We start from the raw sequence: 22,306 nt of genomic DNA on the forward strand, positions 1-22,306 counted from the left end.
AGATAGATAGATAGATAGATAGATAGATAGATAGATAGATAGATAGATAGATAGATAGATAGATAGATAGATAGATAGATAGATAGATAGATAGAGCAGTGAGGCATCTAAAAGTTTCAGGGTAGTATAGTAACTCTGGAGGATTGGACTAGGCCACCCCTGACCCGGACCAGGCCAGCTACCAATCAGATGCAGGTGCTTTTCAGAGTGGAGCGTCATGTGAGGCAGAAGTTTCCTGCAGGTTATTCTACAAACAGTAGAGTCATAAATCATCCTGAAAGCAGAGCTGTGTGTGCTTTAACTGGCACAAAGGTTCGCACACACACACACACACACACACACACACACACACACACACACACACACACACACACACACACACACACACACACACACACCTGTAAGACTCCAGGTTTATTTTCTTCTCCTCTTTTCCCAGACAGCAGCTTCTTGTCCCAGTTTTTACGTTTGTATGCCACCAGCTTCCTCCAGCTCTTGCATATGAAGGACGTCCTTGTTTCATCCCAGGTTCTGTCAGTCTGTGTCCCAGTTGCACCAGAACAGAAACTACTTACACAGAAGAGATTTCCACTATAGACTTCTGCTTTGCTTTTAATTACAGAGAAGTACAAAATATACCATCATGGATGAAATTGTTGGTACTGGGGATGCAAACAATTAATTGTGAATTAAATTGCCATCCATTTTATTAACTAATAGCGTTAATTTGGACCTTTTTTCACTGTTGTATTTCGGCCTCTGTCCTGAAGAGGGCGCCATTGGTCAGCTTTAAGTGAAACCAGTCGATACAGATTTAAAGATGGCGGCCATGCAGGACAGGAAAGAGAAACAGTTGAAATTGATCCATTTTATAGCGTAATCTTCTCCTTTTGTTCAACAACATATTAGCATCGTTGTAAAGAGAAAAAAGGAGAAAATGTCCACCTAAAAATCTCTGAAATTTTAAGAGTTGAAAATTTTCTCCTTTTGCAACTCTGAAATTTCCAATTTTTTTCTAGAATATTTCTGAGATTGGTCTAAAAATTCCAGTTTCTTGCAAATTTTTATTTTTTTTTAACTCAGAAATTACAAAATTCTTAAAGAAAATTTCGGAGAGTAATGTAAATTTTTTGAGTTATTTTTTGCAAAATCTTTGACTTTTGAAAATCAGACATTTCAAATTTTTTTCTAGGAAATGTTTAAATTTGTTTCTACCTTTCATACCCCTTTTACTCATAAAGTCACACATTTGAAAACTAACAACAATAATAGATAAAATTGGAGGTAAAGTTTTCAGTCATACTTTCACCATGTTGTTCATTTGTTTATAAGTGTCACAGTTTCAAACTTTAATTAGCGAATAATTTAGCAAACTAAATACAATATTTAGTTTAGAAACTAAATATTTAGTTAGCAATCTAAATGTTTAATTTGTAAACTAAATATTCAGCTTGCTAGCTTATTTAAATTGCAACTTTGAATGACATAGCAACTGGCTAAGTAATGAAAATTATTGCTGTTGATTTTTGACTGTGATGGCATCCCATAAACTTCTATTTTATGACGTTCTAAACAACAGAGAACTAGCATAAGTTTTCAGCTTCTTCAGGACTGCGTTTCCCATAGTTCCACTTTGCGGCGCTGGCTGATGACGTAGAAAGGCTGCTGTCGTAACCTTGCTCTGTTGTGTTGTTTTCAGATGTGAGCTTGACGTTAAAACTTTCTTTAACTGTTCGGGTTTTCGGCGTTTCTCCGCAGCCATGAGCAGATATGTTATACCGATTTCCGTGTTCGGTACGGTGGCCGGAAGTGCCGTTTTAATCAAGTGAGTAACTGAGAATAAAGCGACTGGAACTGATTTTACACACAACCTGCTGTCACATTTTATTATTTTAGCTCCTATAGTTGCCCTTTTCTCTGTGTTGTAGCAGAATTAGAGGTTCTGTAGCCACAGAAAGCATTATAATTCCGAATATTAGAGTAAATGTGTGATTGTGTGATTATAGCCAGACTTTTAGGATCAGTAACATTTTGTTTTGTCCAGACACAAACTTACATGTATCCCAAACTTTACTTATCCCAAATGAATATTAGATATTGTAACTAATATCATCTAAGTACCTTTTAAAAGTTGCTGTGGACGTTGTGGGCAGACAGAATCTCCAGTAGCAGTCAGTCTTGCAGTGAATCTCAGGAGGCTTCTGACTGAAGGCTAACGCTAGCAGCTCACAATTCCACAACATGAAGTCCTGGATTAAACCATAAGGTGTTAGCTGCCTTGTGCTATACAAATAAAACATTGCTGATTAGCTAGTGCTGCTAATCCATGTCCTTTGCTTTTGCTGCTCCATTTGGATGCAGCAAAAGCAAAGGACATGGATAATTTGAACTTCCTCCTTTTTGGATTTCAGGTATAATTTGAGCTTTTGAGATGCTAATGGAAATTTCATAACATTTTTTACTTTTCACACTCAGAAATTTCCCTATATTCTCCAGAAAATTTCTGATGAATCTAAAAATTTCTCAGTTCTTTGGCAGAAATCTACTCTTCCTTTTTTTCTGACTACAATGGCCTCAATATGCTGTTGTACAATTCACTATGACATAATTTATTACTGTCATTACTATTATCTTATTACTATATATTTTTATATAATAGAGAGGTACACCACGAAAGATTGAGAAAATGTGTTTTTGAGTGTAAAAGGTGAATTTTAATTGGTTTTCCAGGAACCGTGTGACTGGGGGCCGCTGTCCCAGCAAGGCAGGGATTAAAGGGAAGACCGTCGTGATAACCGGCGCAAACACGGGCATCGGGAAGGAGACGGCGAGGGAGCTGGCCAGCAGAGGTCTGGAGACGCAACACTTTTTACTTATTCTTGGTGTTTCTTGCTAGTAGCTGTGCTTAAAAAAACAACTTGTTTTTTGGTTAAAAAGTTTTGACATTTGATCAGGTGTTTTTTTTTTCTTAATTATTTGGCCGTATCAAAATTGGTGTATTTCTGAAAACCGCAATGGAGACACTTTTTCACCATCACTCTAGTCACCAGAGGTTTGCGACAGATTTGCGACAGTGGATTCTGCCACTGTCGCAAACCATGAAGAAGTCTGTAACAGGAAGTAGTTGAAGGACGATGTTTATTTATGTTTAATGATTTATCATGTGATCAAACTTATTCACATGTGATCTTAATTACGTTTCTTATTTACCAGAAATACCGAAATTGCAATTTCTTTTTAAGTAGCGGAATATTTGTTTCGAGCTTCACGACACCGCATTGATTTTTTTTGTGGCCTGCTAGCATAGCCGCTAGCATAGCCATTACTTCGTCTTTTTTTCGATGTGTTGGTCATTGTCTCATTAACTGGTCGCGATTCTACTAAAACACGATGAATATTGTTTCATTCACAAGCACGTAGCGAATTTATTTATAATAATAATAGTTTAAAGGGGAGCATCAGAAAGCGCGATCCACAATAATGGGAAAGAAGAAGAAACTGCGACTACTTCACCTTGCGGTCAAACCGGAAGTCCCCAACATTAGTGGAATATTATTGACATTTGCAATGGAAACGCGGCCTCTGACGCAGTTTCTGGCCTCTTCAGGGGGCCGGATCATTATGGGATGCCGCGACATGGAGAAATGTGAAGCGGCAGCGAGGGAGATCCGAGGGAAGACGCTGAACCCGCATGTTTATGCGTGCCAGCTGGACCTGGCCTCCATGAAGTCCATCCGAGAGTTCGCAGAGAGAATCAATCAAGGTGCAAACCAAACCGAGGTCAGAGCTGGAAACACGAGACGGAGTTTCTAACGAACCTGCTGTTTTTATTGCAGAGGAGAAGAGCGTGGACATTTTGATAAACAACGCCGGAGTCATGCGGTGTCCGGCGGGGAAGACGGAGGACGGCTTCGACATGCAGCTGGGAGTGAACCATTTAGGTAGAGACCGATAAATGTTTTCATCCAGCTGCACCGTTAAAAGCGCAAAACAAACGCAGAGAAAGCATTATAAAAGAGTTTTCTAGACATTTTCACTGTTACAAATCTGAAAAGTGTGGCGTGTATTTGTGTTTCTCAGCCACTTACTGAGAAAAACCAGGGGAGATTTTTTTTTTTCTCAGGGGAATTTTCTCATATTTTCCAGCATTTTATTTTCCAAATATTTCATTTTATCAAACAAAATAGAACAGTGCAACTCTTTTTAAATATGGTGTTTGCTAACTCCACTAGCCAAAAAGCCCAGTTGGGTAGTAACTTTTACTCAATTACATTTACTTAAGTAAAAGTAAAAAAGTTCAGTGTACTAAAAAGTACATTCTTTCAAAAAACGTTACTCGAGTGATTTTACTACAAGTTTTTGCTGGGTGATAAATTGTCCCAGAAGTTACTGCAGTAAATGATAATATTGTTGTTTTGAGACCATTTTACAGTAATATAACGGCTAAAAATGCATCAACAATGAACATTTTCTCAAAGATCAATGAACTTTACATTCCAACAAACATTCTGGAACTGGACGGCAGACTTCTGCTAATGTGCTAATAACAGAATCAGTTAGCATTTTTGCTAACTCTGAAAACATTTAGTCCCCTAAATTAAACCACTGGAACATTGACTGAATATCTGATGTGTATTGCTGATTATTGATTACAGCACACAACAAAATGTAATGTTTATTTGTTTCTCTAATCTGTGAATGCATCTTGTTTTTTTATTTAATGCGCTGTACAAGTAAACGTGATTGAACCTGATTAATTGAAACGCTTTCAAAATATCTGAAATAAATCAACAGAATATTAAATAAAATTAATTATAAACAAAAATGTCCTCCAGAAAAGGGCTAGTTGAGACCAAAGCACCAAACTGAAGACTTTTATCCAACAGCTTCTGGTAAAAAGAGACAAACAATAAAACATACAAGTGGAAATGATTGAGTTTTAATTTATTATGCATTTTATTGATTTATTGCCTTTTTGCTAGCAGTAAAAAATCTCTCTCTTAAACTGTAAACCTATTCCAAGCCTCTCACTTCCTCCAGGCCACTTCTTGTTGACGAACCTCCTGCTGGAGAAGCTGAAAGACTCCGCCCCCAGTCGTGTGATCAACCTGTCCTCGCTCGCCCACATCGTTGGAAAGATCGACTTCGACGACCTGAACTGGGAGAGGAAGAAGTTCGACACGAAGCAGGCGTACTGCCAGAGCAAACTCGCCAATGTTCTGTTCAGCAGGGAGCTCGCCAAGCGGCTAGAAGGCGAGTCCGCCGGCCGCTGCGTTCGGTGTGGGAGGCGGTCCGGCCTGCGATGAGCGCGGTGTTCTAACCTGAGGTGTGTGTGTGTGTGTGTGAAAGGCACCGGAGTGACGGTGAACGCCGTGCACCCTGGGGTCGTAGCCACGGACCTCGGCAGACACACCGGCCTGCACCAGTCGCAGTTCTCCACCACCGTCCTCAGTGAGTCTCTGCTGAACTGTTCATTAGGTTTTTAATAGAGAAACATCTGAAAAGTGTGGCATGCATCTGTTTTCAGACAATCTGACAGCCATGAGTAAAGATCACTGTAACCAAAAGTATTTAAAAATCGCTAGAAGATCTGAAAAGTGTGGAGTACACTTTTGGAGTGGATCCTGTGAGGAACTTTTCAGTGCAGTTACAACTGAAAATCTAAACAGAAAATTTAACGTCTTTATGCAAGTTCTCAATTGAATTTAGGTCTGAACTAAATTTGTCACTAGTTGCTTATTTTAAAAAAGTTGCTAGATTTGTTGCTAATCGCTTTTTTGAAAACGTGACCACATTTGACACTTGATGCTCTTTGAAAAAAGCAACAAGATTTGTCACTGGTCACTTTAAAAAAAAAAAGTCACTGTAGTTGTCGTTTGTCGAAGTTTTAAAACTGTTCCTGAATTTGTTGCTCGTCTCTGGTGGATCTGAGAAGTTGCTAAATATAGCCGCAAAGACGATAAACTGGCAGCAGTGAACCTTGGTAACCCCCTCAGCTCCTTCCTACTCTTAGCCACGCCCACATCGTCTCTTAGCCACGCCCGTATAATATATTAGCCACGCCCATATAGTCTATTAGCCACGCCCTTATAATATCTTAACCACGCCCGCACCGTATATTGGCCACGCCCACATAATCTCTTAGCCACGCCCTTATAATATCTTAGCTACACCCACATCATATCTTAAGCCACACTCATATAATCTCTTAGCCACGCCCACATCGTCTCTTTGCCACGCCCATATAATCCCTTAGCCACACCCACGCCATATCTTAGCCCACATTGGTGGAATGTTTCGGAAACTCTGTGGGCGGGGCTTAACTTTTATATTGGGTTTAGTTTCACTTTAAACTGAAAACATTTTAGTTTCCACTACTTTACTACTTTAAGTTTAGTTGTTGTCAGAAATCCTAACAAAATGTGATGATATTTCTGATTATAGGTGAAAATAATCAGACTATTTGCTGTTAGCCTCCTCTTCCTCGTCCTCTTCCTCAGGCCCGTTCTTCTCCATGCTGGTGAAGAGTCCGGAGCTCGGCGCCCAGCCCAGCGTGTTTCTGGCCGTGGCGGAGGAAATGGCGGGCGTGACGGGTCGCTACTACGACGTGATGACGGAGAAGGAGCCGGCGCCGCAGGCGCTGGACGACACGGCGGCGCGGCGGCTGTGGGAGGTCAGCAGCCGGCTGGTGGGCCTGCAGGCCGACACGCCGCCTCAAGCCACAACCGGACCCACAGAACCAGAACCAGCTGGAAATTAGCTTCGCTTAGAACAAGGGGGTACAAGCTGTGGCCCAGGGGCCATTTTGTGGCCATTGGATTTATTTTGTAACCCCAACTGTAGTTCAAGAACTAAACTTTCTTTTAAAATATTAAGTACGACCAAAATGAACCAAACATTTTACTCAAGTAAGAATAAAACTACTTCAGACTTTAGAGGTAAAGTGGTATTTAAAGTTACCCCTTTAAATAAAAAGGCAGAAAGTTTAATTAAAGATGGTGAATGTTTAAAATAATCACTTTGTTCAGAGACTCTGTTCTACTGTGTTGGAGTTTCTGTTAAATAAAGTTGGCCTACGGCGCCACCTGTCTGCCAAACATTTACATGCTGCTGCTTGAAAATAAATGACATGAAGCCTCAGCTGTTCAAAACTGGCAATTAATTTCATCATGTTTGGCAAATTTTATATTCACAACTATAATTTTTTTATCATCTTCACCTTTTTTTACAGTTTTTATTTAGTAAAATGAGCCATGTTTATTTGCAACAATAAAAAAAACCCTGAATGTTGTAGGTCACTTAATATTTTTAATTTATTCTAATGTTTATAATGTTTGATTTTTTGGGGATTTGTACCATTATTGTAGAAATTTATACTCCTGGCACATTTTATTTTTTATTCTGTTTTTTCAATAAAAAACTAAAACGAGTGAAATATATTTTAGTATATTTTTATTTGGGTTCGTCACCTCATGATGTTTGGATCCTGGTTGTTCATCATGGAGGGAAAAAAGAATTAAAATGTTGAGTGTTGGAGCTATTTATTCTTTATTTTCTTTATCCATTTGAATTTTGTTAGCTTATCCTTAAATTTATATTTTTTGTATTATTTACAGAACTTATTTGTAGGTTAATAATTGTTGATTTTATTTATCTTTTGTTTTATTATTATTGTTTTTCTAAGCAAACAGGAAGTGAGGTGGGTTGGTCCACTTTCTATAAGTGTAGGAGCCTGGTAAAGGACCAACAGGCATTTGGGTTTGGGGCCTATGGTTTTTACCAGTGCAAGAGAGGTAGAAGGAAAAGTTATCTCCGTAATTGTTTTCTTTTGCAAAGATGTCAAGAAATAAATAATGAAGAACAACTTACACGTTTGGATATTGAACTTTCTTTTGCCTGCGTTAAAGAGAACTGAATCCAGTGCCTCAGTGGCTTAATGGAACTTTGTTGGATGTTTGGTTTAACAAACAATCGCCACTACAGTTGAGAGAAAACAAGTTCTGCTCTGGTTGTATGGAGTTACATTGGGGCCATAAAGTTGGTTCAAAAGAATGTTCTGAATCTAAAACATGCTTATGCAACTTGTGGAAAAAAACTTGAATCTGAGAAGTAGTTTGTACTTTTTTAACTTGTTTTTTTCAGTTTCTGTTTCAGGTATTTTTTAGTTTAATTCTTTTTAAGAAACTTTATGGCCCCAATTTAGTTCCATGCATCCGTAATAGTTTTCTTTCAGTTTAAAACTTTATTCAGTTTCAAATGTTTTCTTTAAATCTAAACCTTTTTTTCAGTTTCAAATAATTTTCCAGTTTAATTTTCTTTTTCAGTTTAAAATCTTTTTTAAATTGTCTTTTAAACATTGTTTTCAGTTTCAAAATCTTTCAGTTTCAAATATTTTTTGTTCTATTTTTAAGATATATATTTTTTAAACAAACTTTATAGCACCATTTTAGCTCCATATGGACGCGTTTAAAAGCAGCAAATCCAGTTAGGGAACTCCTCATCTTCCTGATGCTCTCAGACGCATCAGAGAGCAAATTATCCTCGGTTTCCGTTTCACGGAGCTTTTTATTGTTGCGGAAACTCCCGACGGGTCGTTCGGTGAGCATCGACCGGAAACCGGAAACCCGAATCGGTTGGTTCGGTGTCGGTTTACAGGAGAAACTCTCCGGTGCCGACAGAGAGAAGCTGATGGTTACTGGAAATGAAAGAAACAGTCACTGGGTTTCAGAGTCAAATCGTCTCAAAGCTTCAGTAAAATATACTTTAATTCCGACTTTTAAAAAAAATCAATAAACGACGCAGTGTCAGGGATTGATATGGAAAAAGATGTCCGCCAAAAACACATTTTTTTAGATTAATCTCAGAGTTTTATGAAGAAGAATCTTAGATATTTCTGAGATGGAAAAGTCGAAATTTTGCCAGAAGAAACAGCCATTTCTGAGTCTCAAAAATCTACTTTTTTATTTTTATTTTTTTTACTTTTACAGCTCAGAAAATAAAATATTTTCTAGAAAATTTCTGAGATTAATCTCGAATTTTTTTTTTTTTCTAATTTATTTTTGACGATCTGAGGTCAGAAATGCACTTTTTTTTCTAGAACATTTCTGAGTTTTTGTTAGAAAATTTTCGATTCTTCAAACTCATAAATTTTCAAGTTTCATCTAGCAAAATTCTGATTAATCTAGATTTTTTTAGCAGAAATGTATTACTACTTTTTTTCCTATATGCAATATTAATAATATTACAAGAATATATNGATTTAATACTCCGTCGTAGTAATGAGACTTTTATTAACAGAAATAACCAATTACAGGAAAAGACTTCATTACCCAGAATGCATCAGTGGAATTACGGCGACAGTGTTCAACGTCCAAGGTCCATGTTGTGCTGCTGCAGAGCCTGAGGAACCGATCTGAAGAAGTTCTCTGTGACAAATCTGGGTTCTAGTTTGTTTTTCTTCAGTCACGCTGAACAGAACCAGAATCAGAACCGGAACCAGCTCATTTCTTGCAGCAACCGAACCGACAGAAACGACTTTAACTGGACCGAAGTGAACAGAGTGAGTTAAAAGCTGTTAAACTCACTTAAGTTTAAATTTACATTTTATAGAGATGTCCGAAACAAAATTAGAGAAATGTTTGACTTTGAGGCCAGAATTTAGTCAAAATAAACAGCATTAAGTGATTCTTTTAAACTCAAACTGGGATGTACTGGAAACCCGAACGCAGCAGCAGGGACATGCAACGCTTTGGAAAAGTATTCACACCTATTTTTTACATTTTGCTGCGGAAAATTATCTGGATTTACGGAAAAGTTGTGCGTAACTGTGAATAGGAAGAAAATGGATTCATTATTTTTCTCTATCTTTAGATTTTAATAAAGAAAACAACAGCAAGTATGAAATACTGGAAGCTCTTGCTCCACAAAGCGGAAGTCCTCCAGACCACTAGGGGGAGTCTGAAGTCAGAAAATGCTCAAATATGCTGGAGTTCTATAATTTTGTAAAAACATGAAGTATAACACACTTTTTCTTTCTTCCGTCTTTCTTCTCATCCCATTTTTCCCGTTTCTGGTATGGTAGGATTTGGTGATGGACTCCCCCTGGTGGTCTGGAGGACTTAGCAGAGCTTCATAAATGCTGTTTTAAAATTCTTTGTTGGAGTTTGAATCATGCATGTTTTCCTGGCCTTTCACAGTTTGCTGTGTGTTTCCATCTGCCGGCCTCCGTACATTATAAACTGGATTTAGCCTCTAATACGGTGACCTGATTCCTCCTGGGGTTTTTCACCAGTATGGCAGAACACAGAAGAAGAGAAGAGCTTCCTGAAGATGTTGATTCAGACGACTGCTTGGCTTCATACACACACATCTACAGCCCAGATTTACTAAAGCAAGCATCAAATATTTATTTGTTTACATCTATACTTGTGATTTCTTGGATAAATGCTGTATTTTCGTTTCACTGCTGAAAAGAGATGTTTTGTTTTAGAGATCAAGTTGCTTTCATCACTGGAGGCGGATCTGGAATAGGACTTCGTATCGCTGAGATCTTCATGAGGTGAAGGATTTCCCATCTGTTTACTGATTTTTGTTTTAATCTGATGTTAATAAAGGCCGGGAACAAAAAAAATAAAAATGCTAGATATATTGTTATTATTTTAGCACATTGGCACCAGTGATGTTTGTGATTGGTGCGTTAGTTAACGCTGCCCACTAGTGGTGATGATGGGAATCAACATTGTTGAAATTAGCACTTCAGCATTAGCATCCACTGAATAAAATGGCATAGCGCTTTAGCTTTAGTGGAGCTAATGATTGGTGCTTTAGGGTTAGCACTGCTAACAATTAGCGTTGCCCCCTACTGATGTTGGGTGTAAACACCATTGTTGAATTTAGTGATTTAGCATTAGATTCTCCTAAATACAATGGTGGTGTAGCACTTTAGCACTGCCTTCAAATACATATCATGCTGTTATAGACTTTCACATTAGCGTAACTATTGTTAATAATTTAGAGTTAGTGCAGCTAGCATTTTAGCTAGCAATGGTGCTGCTAGCGATGGTGGGTTGGTAGTTTTTGTTAAATATTTTGTTGATGTAGCAATTTAGCTTAGCTTCTGCTAAATACCATGGTATTGTAGTGCTTTAGCATTAGTTTATGCTAAATATCATGTTGGGGTTAGTGAAACTGTTATTGGTTCTTTAGGCGTAGCTGCAGCTAAAGAACCAATCAGCTTTTTAGCTAGCAGTTCTCACCACTGATTAACAGTTTTTGGATTGTGGGAGGAGTCCCCCCCACCTCCCCCTTACATTACATCATGTTCTCAGTTGAATAATTATTTATCGTCTTTCTTTTCCAGACATGGTTGTGACACGGTGATCGCTAGCAGGAACCTGGACAAGCTGAAAGAGGTTTTCTACTCATTTGCCCAGTTCTGGTTGAGTGTTATCTATGTGCCATAGCTCTGTGTCGACTTCATGAAGATGTTTTCTAGGCGGCGGTGAAGCTGTCGGCTGCTTCAGGGCGACGCTGCCTCCCTCTGCGGATCGACGTGAGGCAGCCTGATGGCATCGCCGCCGCCGTGGACGAGACGCTGAAGGAGTTTGGCCGTTTAGACATCCTGATCAACAGTATGTGATTTGTTTATGTTCACCTGAAAATAATTGCATCAGAGTTCACCGGGAAAATGGAGCAAAGGTCACAGATAGCTACTTTATTCAACTGAATGTTCATTTTCTCTCAGTTCTCCTTTAAATTATATCAATAAAATAAGCAACACTCTCATTTCAAAACGCCCTTTTTGCTAAATTATTAAATAAATACACATGAACTCAACAAAAAAATGTTTGTTTTTAATCTGTTATGCAGCCATCAGATTGCTGCAAAGTTCAGTTTTCCAATATTTCAGGAGCTTCTGATCATCCATGGAGAATATTTGAGTTAATATAGAGGACTGAAACTGACATAATTACAATTAAAAGTAAAAGTATATACACTGCTCAAAAAAATAAAGGGAACACTTAAACAACACAATATAACTCCAAGTAAATCAAACTTCTGTGAAATCAAACTGTCCACTTAGGAAGCAACACTGATTGACAACAGGGACCCTCGTCGGGTCAATCAGTGTTGCTTCCTAAGTGGACAGTTTGATTTCACAGAAGTTTGATTTACTTGGAGTTATAATGTGTTGTTTAAGTGTTCCCTTTATTTTTTTGAGCAGTATATATTTTATTTTTTCTTCTCCACACACATTCCTTTTCACCAAGGAAAAACAAAATATATATTTATGTCTGCTTTCATTTTTCATTATGTCACTTGTGGTCCTCCATACATCAATCTTAAAATCTTAACACAGATGCTGCTGGAAACTTCCTGTGTCCTGCCTCTGCTCTGTCCTTCAACGCTTTCAGAACCGTCCTGGAGATCGACACCCTGGGAACGTTCAACACCAGCAAGGTGGTTTACGAGAAATGGTTCAAGGTACGGGGCTCCATCTGTGTTGTTTTCACAAAAACATTTTTATGCTTCAAAATGTGCTTTAATCTGCAATATTTCACTTTAAATCAACGAAAAAACATCTGCCATTATTAGAAAGGAAGTGAAGATTTTGACATTTTGACTGGGACCCAGTTTTAAAGACTCTGATGCTGACCAAACGCATGGAAACTTCTGAATTCAAAGAGTTGCAAAACATTTCTGGAAACAATGTTTTTGCCAAATATAAATAATTTTGTTAATTCTAACGAAGCTGAAACAGGAAAAGCTCGGTCTGATTTTATTTCAGACAGCAGCTGCGTTTCCATTGATCATATAACTGCACAATTTGAAATTTTGAAACAAATTTGTTTAATAAAAACACGCTAAAAAAACCCAAACTTGTTTTTCTATAGAAAGTTTTGACGTATTATGTATTGCAATTGGTTTATTTCACAAAACTGCAATGGAAATACTTTTTTCCTGCATCATACGAGTCACATGATCAACAACCGGATGTTACCACTGGCAGAAACGACAAAGATGACAACAGGAAGTGTTGTAACTTGCATCTTTTTTCCCAGGATCATGGCGGCAACGTGGTGAACGTGTCGGCCACGCTGGCGTACCGAGGGCAGGCCCTGCAGGTCCACGCCGGCTCTGCCAAGGCAGCAAACGGTGGGAGCATTCCTGCTTTTACTTCCTGTTTGAATGTGATGAATAAATAAATGACAGGAAGCTGCTGCTGCTGCGTTTTAGATGCTATGACGAAGCACCTGGCGGTGGAGTGGGGGCCCAGCGGAGTGCGGGTCAATGCCGTGGCCCCCGGGCCCATCGCTGGTACCGAGGGTTACCGCAAACTCGGTAAACATTTAACCCATTAGATTAGTGGTGGGACTCAATTAAAGTTTTTTAATTAATGGCAATTTTACTCATAAACCAATTTTTGGACAAATGAGCAACATTTTCAATTTAAAACCCATTTTTGCTGCTTAATTATTAAGTAATTAGACATATGAGGTCAGCAACAGATATTTATTGTTTTTAATCTATTCAGCTGAAATTTCCAACCTGTGAAACTCAGAATTTCAAAAGTCAAAAATTTGCGACTTTTAGAAAATTTTTTTTTAGAAAGTTTCTGTAATTACTGTCAATATTTCAGATGTTTTTTCATATAAAATGTCTAATTTTGTAGCACAGAAACGTTTTGAGTCTTTTTGTGGAAATCTTTGACTTTTGGAGCTCAGAAATCTTCTTGTTGTTCTGAGATTAATCTAAAAATTTAAACGTATTGTCAAGCAAATGTTTGTCGTAGTTTTTCCTAAAATAAAAATTTAAAATTAATCTAAAAATTTCAGATTTTTTTTTCTTAAAAATTTTCCAACTTTTAAAACTTTGAAATTTTCACGTTTTTTTCTGGAAAATGTTATAAAATCTCAACATTTCTGAGTTCTTTCTTGCAAATATTTTACTTTTGGACATCAGAAATTCCCTTGTTTTATGTAAAAGGTTTTTTTTTTCCTCCCTTATTTCCCATCGGAGACGCCGTCGTAGAAAACAGGCCTGACTTGCTTTCCGTTGTTTCCCAGGCGGTTCTGCTGCCGAGGCCGCAGGTTCGTTCCGGGGCGTTCCTGTGCAGCGAGCCGGCAACAAGACGGAGATGGCCCACTGCGCTCTCTTCCTGGCCAGCCGAGCGTCTTCCTACGTGACGGGCGCCATCTTGGTGGCGGACGGCGGGGCGTGGCTGACCTCGCCCAACGACGTCTCGGCGCTGCTGGGTATAGCCGCCTCTAAACGCGCTAAGCTGTGAATCCTCCTCCTGACCAGGTGTGTAGGAGGAGGTGCAGCTTGTGGAGAAACGGCTCTGATTCTGTCCCAACATCTGATAATTATATTCTTTTTGTTCCTTCAGGTTACTGGTCGCCAGAAAAGAGGAAGGACAAGTGATGAGGAGAAATCAGGACATTTCTAGACAACGTTTGATGTTTATGATGCATTTTTCTGCTGCTTTAGGTTTCTAGTAGAGAAGAACACAAATAAATTATGTTCGTATCGTTTATGAGGAATTATGACTGTGCGTTTGGATTAAAAACGGAGCACATTTCAGGAAAAAATGGGATGATTCTTAGAAAAAAAATAAAAATATTCTGAGTTTCAGATTTTAAAATTTGCTTTTAAAAATCTAAAACATTTTGATATTAATTTCTGAAATTTTCTTGAAAAACCTCTGATATTTCTGACTTCAACAAGTGAAAAGAATTGCTAGAAAAAAATCTTAGATTTTATAGAAAAAACACAGAACTTCTATAGTCTAATGTTTTCAATTTTTTTTAATTTTCAATTTTGAAATGTCAAAAATGTGCAAAGAAAATTAGAAATTTTTAGATTAATCTCAGATATTTTCTAGAAAATATTCTGAATTACCAGAGTTTGAAAAAATTTTATCGGAAAAAAAAAAGGAAATTCTGAGATTAATTTCAGAAATGTTCTAAAAAGATGTTGGAAATTTAAACGTCGAAAATTGTGAGTCCTGGAAAATTTTTGAGTTTCAAAAGTTGAATATTTGCTGGTTTTTAAACTCAGAAATTTCATAGTTCTTTTTTTCCCCCCTTTTTTTAAGAACATTTCTGAGATTACTCTAAAAATTTCGGAGTTTTGAAAGTCAAAGATTTGCTGGAAAAAGACGTAGAAACCTGAAAAAAAAAAACACATCCTGGGATCGATCTAAAATTGCAAAAGTTTTTTTTCTACTTTTCAAAAAAATCTTTTCAAAAAAAATCTTAGAGGTCTTGAAATTTTTCAGTGTTTTGGCAGAAATGTACTCCTCTTTTTTCTGTTGCTGTATGTAAAGTAACAACCCAGTTGTCAGCACTGTAAAACATTTCCTTTGATTCATTCAGTAATAAAAAACTTTCTTTTCAGTTGTTGCTATGACAACTTGTCTTGTCTCCAGTCTCTTCAGATTGTTGGGTAGAAATTGAATCATTTTTTAAAAACTGGTAAATAACAAAAAACACCGGTATCTACGAAACAGTTTAAAGCTGGAATTTAATTAAAATGTGACTCAGTTTTAATGTGATGCAGTTCTGCTAACAGTCAGAAGGGGGCGCCAGAATGCTGTAAATACATCTACAAGCAGCTCAGTGGCTCATTATAAAACGATGAAAATTCAGTTTTTTTGTTGTTTATTTATTTAATCTTATTGTAAATAAGCTATTGGATTTGAAGAAAGTCATGAACAATGATCTGGATGTGATTATAGTGACTCAGTGGTGGCCCAGAACAATTTCAAAGGTCTGGCCTTAAGTTTAGGGCAGCATGGATAGAAAGCAAAAGCCTATGAATGTGTGTGTGTGTGTGTGTGTGTGTGTGTGTGTGTGTGTGTGTGTGTGTGTGTGTATTAGGGACATTGAAGATGTATTAAAGAATCACCTTAAAGTAAATTTTTTATTTATCTACTTTCCCTGCTAAAAAAAAATAATAATAAAAACATTTCTAGTTTCTGAGCCACAAAAGTAAAAAATTTGCTAGAAAAAAATTTTGTGACAAATTTCAGACATTTTCTAGAAAAAAGGTAAATTCTTGAGTTTCAAAAGTCAAAATTTCCAACATTCAAAGGGTTGAATTTTGGAAATTTCACTTCTGTGAAATTTCAATTTCACAGAAGTTGAAATTTCTGTGAAATTTTCAACTTCTCAAACTCAGAAATTTGAATGATGAAAGATGCATGAACGCATGAAAGATCTCTTGTATTACAGTGAACATAATTGGTTTAATTTTTAAAGATTTATTTTACTTTATTTTTGGAAGAAGATGCGTCTGTTTGCCTTTCTGTGAGCTAAACATGATTCCTAGGAGGTGCCCATATTTGGAGAGGGTGTCATGGCCCCCTCGGGTCCCCCACTTGGTATCACCCCTGCCCTAGCCAACCTAAAACAGAACAAACGGTTTAAAGCGGTTTAAAGTCTTCCAGTGAGCGGGAAATGTTATATGTATATTTTTTATAAACACGGTATGTAAATATGCGGTTTCCATTGTACATCGGTGTTGTGTTTTGTAAAGAACTTCCGGTGGAAAGCTGCCATGGAGCCTCACACTGCGGGGTATTTTCTACGCGTGCGTCTGACGTCATCGCTGAGTGTATGCGGCTGGAGGAGGCGGAGGCGGCGGCGGAGGAGGATGGGACACTGCTGATGCTGATGCGAGAGCTTTCTCTGTGATCAACGTCGGTGGACAGATCCTCGCATCATGGATCTACCTGATCTCATTTGAACACCTTTAGTTTTATTTTTCTGGAGAAGGAGAGGCGCTGATCCGGAGAACGACGCCGGATCTGAGGAGGAAACGACGGCTTGGACTCGTCACTCCTCTCTCCTCCTGGCCTGCCGCGGCTGACACAGGTGGACAGAGCGGGGAGGGGAGCTTTAAAAGAAGGAAACGAAAGGAAACGAAGACATGGCGTTGGATTATAAGCCCCATAAAGGAAATACTGACCATTTTCGTTAATTAGGGCTAAAATGTTAACCTGTTAGCAGGCTAGTGGGCTAATTTGTGTAGCTAGTCGGCTAGCAGCCGCCTCGACCAATGGCCGCGGAGAAGGTAGATGCTCGAAGGAGGAGTTAGAGCCAGTTGTCCGGCATAAACACGGCGGCTCCGGGGCTTAACGGCCCCAAACAGCTGGAGCTGGTTTCGGCTTTGAGCAGCGCTAATTACCGTTTGAGGTCCAGCCGTTGGTGCTGGTTCCGGCTCGGAGGCGGCATGTCGGCGGTTTAGCGGCTCGCAGGCCGTGAGGGAAGGACGCTTGGCTGATGTTGGATGTTTTCTGGCTCAGCAGCCATGACGGAAAACCAGGCTGTGAGTGAAAACATGTCTTATGTGTTAAGGTAACGGTTTAGAAGTGTGAGTTTGATTTTTTATTTTAATTAAACTGAACTGACATTTTGACTTTTATTCACTGGAAATTAAAAGTTTCAACCATTAAAAACATGGCAGTGAATTTGAGAAGCTGCTTCCTAACGATAGAGGTTGTGTAGATGGAGCCTACAGTTGTTTCCGGCCCCTTGGGGCATGCTCAGTGGGAGCCAGAGCAGCCATTTCCGCTGGGATTTCAACCAGTGGATCCAGACAGCCCCAGCGGTACTGCTCAGACTGGTTTGGACTTCAGGAAAGGTGACTATGACGATGCAACGCCTCAGAAAAGTGTGGAAAAGCCGGTAGCCCTGGAGGACCTCATCACAGTCTCGGCTTTTTCCTGTGAGGATCTGCAGCTGGAAGGAAAACAAGCCAGCGCCTATCTGCAAGGATTGACTTTAACTGAAAGTTTTGAGGAAATCAGAGACAGCACTTTGTCGTGGCTCTTCTCTCCAACTCTGACTGATGTGATGGGGAAGGAGTTGACTTTAAAAGCAGATTCCCATGAGGAATCCAACGCCGTCGCTGATCAGGGCGACCTAATAAGCCTCGGCTCTCCTTTTAACATCTCCAGGAGGAATTCTGGAGAGCCGTTTCTGCTGGTTGACCTCTCCGGGGTCACCCAGGACTCGCCCACCCAGTTAAACGCTCAGATTGCTGCAGAGGAGCAGGCAGCGCTCCCTCCCTCTCAGACTTTGTCACCTGAAACCGGAGACAAAGGTTTATTCCCTGATCAAGTGACTGATCTGCCTTTAACCAGCAGCCCTGCTGAGAGCTGCCATTCGCCGCTTTTGTTGGATTTTGACAGTCCTGCTTCTGTTGTACCAAAAAATGAGGCTCAGTCTGCTGTAATCGGCCATGTTCCTTCAGAGGAGAGGAGTGAAAACGATGAAGACTCTGTGGATTTGATGGAAGACCGAAGTAGTTTCGCTGCTAAAACGCGATCAAACCAGGAGGAAATGGCTCTGGATCTGTGTTTGACTGCTGAGGAGGTTCATGACGATGATGATGGTGGTTCAGAGGGGAGGCAGCATCAGGTGGCGTCTTTTGATTTAAACCTTCCTCCTCCTCCGGCGGCAAACGCCAGACAAGACGACGCGTCTTCTCTGAAGGCGGTGTTCGACGCCTTGGACCAAGACGGAGATGGGTTTGTCCGCGTCGAGGAGTTTTTGGAGTTTGCGGCGGCGTACGGGGCAGATCAGGTGAGATGGCCGTTTCTCTTTCCAGGAGCCGCCTCCGATCGGAGCGAAGCGCCGAGTAAAGTGATCCACAGATCCATTTATTATTGATTCTCTGAGAGTCTGACTGCAAGAAGCCTGTTTAACTTTAAAACATCATCAGTTCCTGTCTGGGTTTTAGGCTGTTACTCAATCAAATACACACTCCTGAAACGATTAATTGGATGCATCATGATTAATCGATTAACTGGTGTATACAGACTCGGGCCTTTTTCTGGAAAAACAGCATTCAGAGTAGTAACTGAAACAATACAAAGTTGTTTTGAACATTTGAGTATTTGTCTAAACCTGGACAGTGGCTGATTTGCTGACCTTTTGTGGATGAGATCGATTTCACGTGTAAGAATCGGCCAAACTGAAGGAAATGATTTTTAGTTGCATTTTCCAATCTGCTGGTTTATGTGGCTTTCAGTCATCAAGAGGCCCAAATTCACTCGCTTTCTTGATTTACAGGAAGTGTTAAACTTTAAATGTATCAGAATTTTTGGGTGATTTCAAATCGGTAATATTTGGGAAAAGTTTTTTGCTGTCCTATAATATACTGTTAGGACAGCATTTAAAATATTTTTTTCAGCTTTTTTAGTAGTTATTTATATTGGCATGGGCTGCTGTGACAGCAGTCATTGTAAATCGGTTACGTAGTTGACATGTGAAACTAGCATTAGCATAAGGCTGAATAACACATGACTGTCATACAAGTCTATCAATTATTTAGTGTGTATATATATATATATATATATGGCATTTCCTGTTTTTATCCAGTTTTTACTCCGTGTTTTTTTTTTTATTTTTAAGCAGTTATGAGGCTCAGTGGTGAAATCTTAAACGGCTCCAGTTACCCAGCAGGTTGTTGCTAGGCAACCCAAGAGAGCTAGTTGATTCCACCAGCCTAGCTAGCTAGCTGTGAGAGGTTGAGCAGCTAAAGCTTTTCCTCCGCCTACATCTCCCAGAATGCTGTGTGGTTATTGAATATTCAATCAGATGTGTTATCTATTGATATTGATTGGATGCCTATATATATTATTGAGTATTGCCCAGCCCTCCTTTAGCATCTTTATGATGATGTTTGGCATTGACGGTCTGTGTTGAGCTCAGCTAACGGTTGCTAACAGCATCTTCCATGGCTGAAAGAGATTAAAATCAAACGCTCAGTAACTGTGTCTGTACTTAAGCCTGTCGCGATAAACGATAAATCAATGAATCCACGATAAATTAAACTTATCAACCTCATTTTAATTATCGTCTTTATCGTCTCTTCCTGCCTTTTTTCTTTCTGTTGATGACACTGAACGAAAAAAGGTTCAGCTCCGGTGCTATCCACTGACCCTCCCTTCCTCGTTTTCTTGCCCAGATCACACGACACGAGTTGTCGGCCCATTTTCTAAACCTGAGAGACACATTAACCGACAGAAATCCCAGGTATAACGGTTCGATCGGGTTCGTCGTGCCGTGTGGTCTCCAGCCACATGGGCACAAAATAATGGCTACAAGTCCAGTTAACTCATTTTAAAACCAGGCATTAATCGATGCTTTACTAGAATCTACCTGTGATGATGTGGCTCAGCGTAAAGTCCTGACTGAATGAAAATCATTATAACCTTTTTATGTCACGTTAACGAAGAACAGCTGAAAACTTACCGGGTTCATCAGCTGCGGTAGCAATTTGGCTCCAACTCCTCCCCTTGTCATTTCTATATTCTTTCACAAAACGTTAAATAAATATTAATGTTTCCACATATCATCTCCGATGTCCGCTGGACTTTGGGTTGCGCCGTGTCAGCTGTTTGGGATTCCCCTCCGTAATTTCCCCTCAGAAAGCAGGAGGAGAATCCGTGCTTTCTGATTGGCTACCTGTCACATTCAGCGTTAAGCTCCCAGTCGGGGAAAACCCCTGATTTAGATCGGAGCGACCACGACGATCTAAATCACACTACAGGATGATCGGTTACGAAATCACCAGCGACAATCTTAGATCGGTCAACGATCTAAGATTTAAAGTGATATGTACTGAAACTGAGGACTCGGCTGTTTCCGTCCCACATCAGGCCTCAACTGGAGGAGATCATGTGACAGACTGAGGTACAGTCGTCTTAATGGTTAGCATTAGCTTTAGCCTTTTTATATTTATACATTTTATTTGTAGTGCTTTACAGAAATCAAACACTGAAGTACATCAAACAAGCTCAGCGGTTTGGTGTTAACTTCTAATATTTTGTGTAGCGTTAGTTTCCACAAATATATTTACATGTTTAGTGTTGGCTTCTGATAATTATATGTTTAGGATTTTATCATTAGCTTTTGTAATTTTATGTATTTAGCAGATTATCTTTAACTGTTTATGGTCCGTTTCAAACAGGCCTCGCCTGTTAAATTTAGCTTCTGCTAATTTAGTTAGCAGAAGCTAATTTAGTTAGCTTCTGCTAATTTAGTTAGCAGAAGCTGTTACCTTCTGCTAATTTAGTTTTCAGTGGTTTAGCTTTAGCATAACTAAGATTCTTCCCTTATGAGTTGGTGGTTCATGAAGCTAACATTAGCTGCTGCCTATTTTAGCACAACATGTATTCTCCACTAAAATCGTGGTGGCCATTTTGAAAAATGTCTGCCAGAAAAAGGAAACGCAGGATCAAGACAATAATTTCTATGGTTCAGAATATGTAGCTACGATTCGGATTCGTATAATTTGTGATTTTAGTTCAGAAACTAATTTTCCACGATGACCACAGAGGCCATCTTGAAAGATCTAAACATTATCGGTAAATATGATTTCTATAGGTCCAGTTATATATGATTTGACACCAAAAGCATGAATCTGTGGTAAATATTAAATCTTTGACAGACATGATGACTGCCATCTTCAATAATCAAGTCCCTGCGAACATTTCTACCAATTTAACTTGGTTCTTATTTCCACATGTGACGGATTTTGATGCACATTTAATTAATTTATTTCCCATTTAAAGTGTAGACGTACTTGAAACTCTGTAGTCTTGCCCTGGTGCAGATCACATCAGCGTGTCGGCGCTGATCCGACCAGGCTGGCACTTTGCACACGCAGCGATTGCATCTTTTTGCTGCGTGAAGCAAACGCTCCGCTCCCCTCCTATCAGCCGGGATACGTGTCTGACGGGGCTCTGCCCTCGTCTGTCCTTGCACAGCAGTAATCTGGTGATAACCGTTTTGAATATCATGCACGCCTGAGCGAGTCCAATCCACAAAGTGATGGTTTGGACAGCGGCGCTAACAGAACCATTTCAGCACGCGGTCGGGAAAATCACAGGACCAGAAACGAGTGAGAAACCATCCAGACCGAGACGTGACCGTCAGGTTTCCCTGTTCAGGTTGAAATTAAAGATGGTGATTCCCGTCTTCCTGCCCAGGAGTTGGATTGTTCTGTTATAAGCATGAAATGGGTTTGGGTTTGGCTATCTTTGCAAATTTCCCAGGAAGCCGCCAGGCTGCAGGGAAACATTCATCTGGTATTTGCATGAATTCCAGTTGGTTCTTTTAGGCCAAACATGCAAATGGGGCTCTGGTTGTTACAAAGATGGCAGATATATATATATAAATATATATTCACACACTTTACTGTTTAATATGTGGTCTGGATTAGATCCTCATGGTGCAACAAGTTGGGCTTTTCCCAAAGACGCATGATTAGGCCTGTTGAAATAAACCAATTT

At 39.3% G+C, this 22,306-nt stretch overlaps 3 protein-coding genes across 8 annotated transcripts in view; all 3 read left to right on the top strand.

Moving 5' to 3' along the window:
* The first annotated feature begins 1,651 nt into the window (after window positions 1-1,651).
* LOC103481086 (retinol dehydrogenase 13) lies at window positions 1,652-7,140 on the top strand. The gene is made up of 7 exons (XM_008436353.2): window positions 1,652-1,825; window positions 2,731-2,849; window positions 3,608-3,763; window positions 3,837-3,941; window positions 5,041-5,253; window positions 5,350-5,451; window positions 6,501-7,140. The coding sequence occupies exons 1-7, from the start codon at window positions 1,761-1,763 to the stop codon at window positions 6,758-6,760; spliced, it is 1,020 nt and encodes a 339-aa protein (XP_008434575.1). The 5' UTR covers window positions 1,652-1,760; the 3' UTR covers window positions 6,761-7,140.
* A 2,217-nt stretch (window positions 7,141-9,357) lies between these two features.
* decr2 (2,4-dienoyl CoA reductase 2, peroxisomal) lies at window positions 9,358-14,812 on the top strand. Of its 3 annotated transcripts, none has more exons than XM_008436356.1 (10): window positions 9,358-9,559; window positions 10,197-10,390; window positions 10,490-10,558; window positions 11,360-11,411; window positions 11,495-11,630; window positions 12,359-12,483; window positions 13,062-13,155; window positions 13,237-13,341; window positions 14,067-14,304; window positions 14,390-14,812. In XM_008436356.1, exons 2-9 carry the CDS (start codon window positions 10,293-10,295, stop codon window positions 14,285-14,287), a joined length of 900 nt encoding a protein of 299 aa, XP_008434578.1. In that variant the 5' UTR covers window positions 9,358-9,559; window positions 10,197-10,292; the 3' UTR covers window positions 14,288-14,304; window positions 14,390-14,812. The 3 variants fall into 3 exon arrangements, with proteins under 3 accessions (XP_008434578.1, XP_008434576.1, XP_008434577.1); XM_008436354.1 differs by having other exon boundaries at window positions 14,067-14,255; XM_008436355.1 differs by having other exon boundaries at window positions 10,292-10,390; window positions 14,067-14,255.
* A 1,715-nt stretch (window positions 14,813-16,527) lies between these two features.
* The window catches only part of rab11fip3 (RAB11 family interacting protein 3 (class II)), a 28,965-nt gene continuing 23,186 nt past the window's right edge, over window positions 16,528-22,306 (top strand). Inside the window, exon 1 of one of the 4 annotated variants that reach the window (XM_008436358.2) lies at window positions 16,528-18,590. In XM_008436358.2, coding sequence (XP_008434580.1) covers window positions 17,511-18,590 — 1,080 coding nt within the window. In that variant the 5' untranslated portion in view covers window positions 16,528-17,510. The remainder of the gene's footprint in view (window positions 18,591-22,306) is intronic. The other 3 variants (XM_008436357.2, XM_008436359.2, XM_008436360.2) reach the window with 3 other exon arrangements.

This window comes from Poecilia reticulata, linkage group LG19 (genome assembly GCF_000633615.1).
Source record: "Poecilia reticulata strain Guanapo linkage group LG19, Guppy_female_1.0+MT, whole genome shotgun sequence".
Lineage (NCBI taxonomy): Eukaryota > Metazoa > Chordata > Actinopteri > Cyprinodontiformes > Poeciliidae > Poecilia > Poecilia reticulata.

What these genes read in the sequence shown, in the direction of transcription:
- decr2 (XM_008436354.1), top strand. Translation starts at nt 10,293, where the DNA reads ATGGCAGAACACAGAAGAAGAGAAGAGCTTCCTGAAGATGTTGATTCA. An exon ending in TACAGCCCAGATTTACTAAA is followed by an intron (nt 10,391 to 10,489) that starts GCAAGCATCAAA and finishes GTTTTGTTTTAG; the next exon opens with AGATCAAGTTGCTTTCATCA. An exon ending in CTCTGCCAAGGCAGCAAACG is followed by an intron (nt 13,156 to 13,236) that starts GTGGGAGCATTC and finishes GCTGCGTTTTAG; the next exon opens with ATGCTATGACGAAGCACCTG.
- LOC103481086 (XM_008436353.2), top strand. Translation starts at nt 1,761, where the DNA reads ATGAGCAGATATGTTATACCGATTTCCGTGTTCGGTACGGTGGCCGGA. An exon ending in GAGGGAGCTGGCCAGCAGAG is followed by an intron (nt 2,850 to 3,607) that starts GTCTGGAGACGC and finishes TGGCCTCTTCAG; the next exon opens with GGGGCCGGATCATTATGGGA. An exon ending in GCTCGCCAAGCGGCTAGAAG is followed by an intron (nt 5,254 to 5,349) that starts GCGAGTCCGCCG and finishes TGTGTGTGAAAG; the next exon opens with GCACCGGAGTGACGGTGAAC.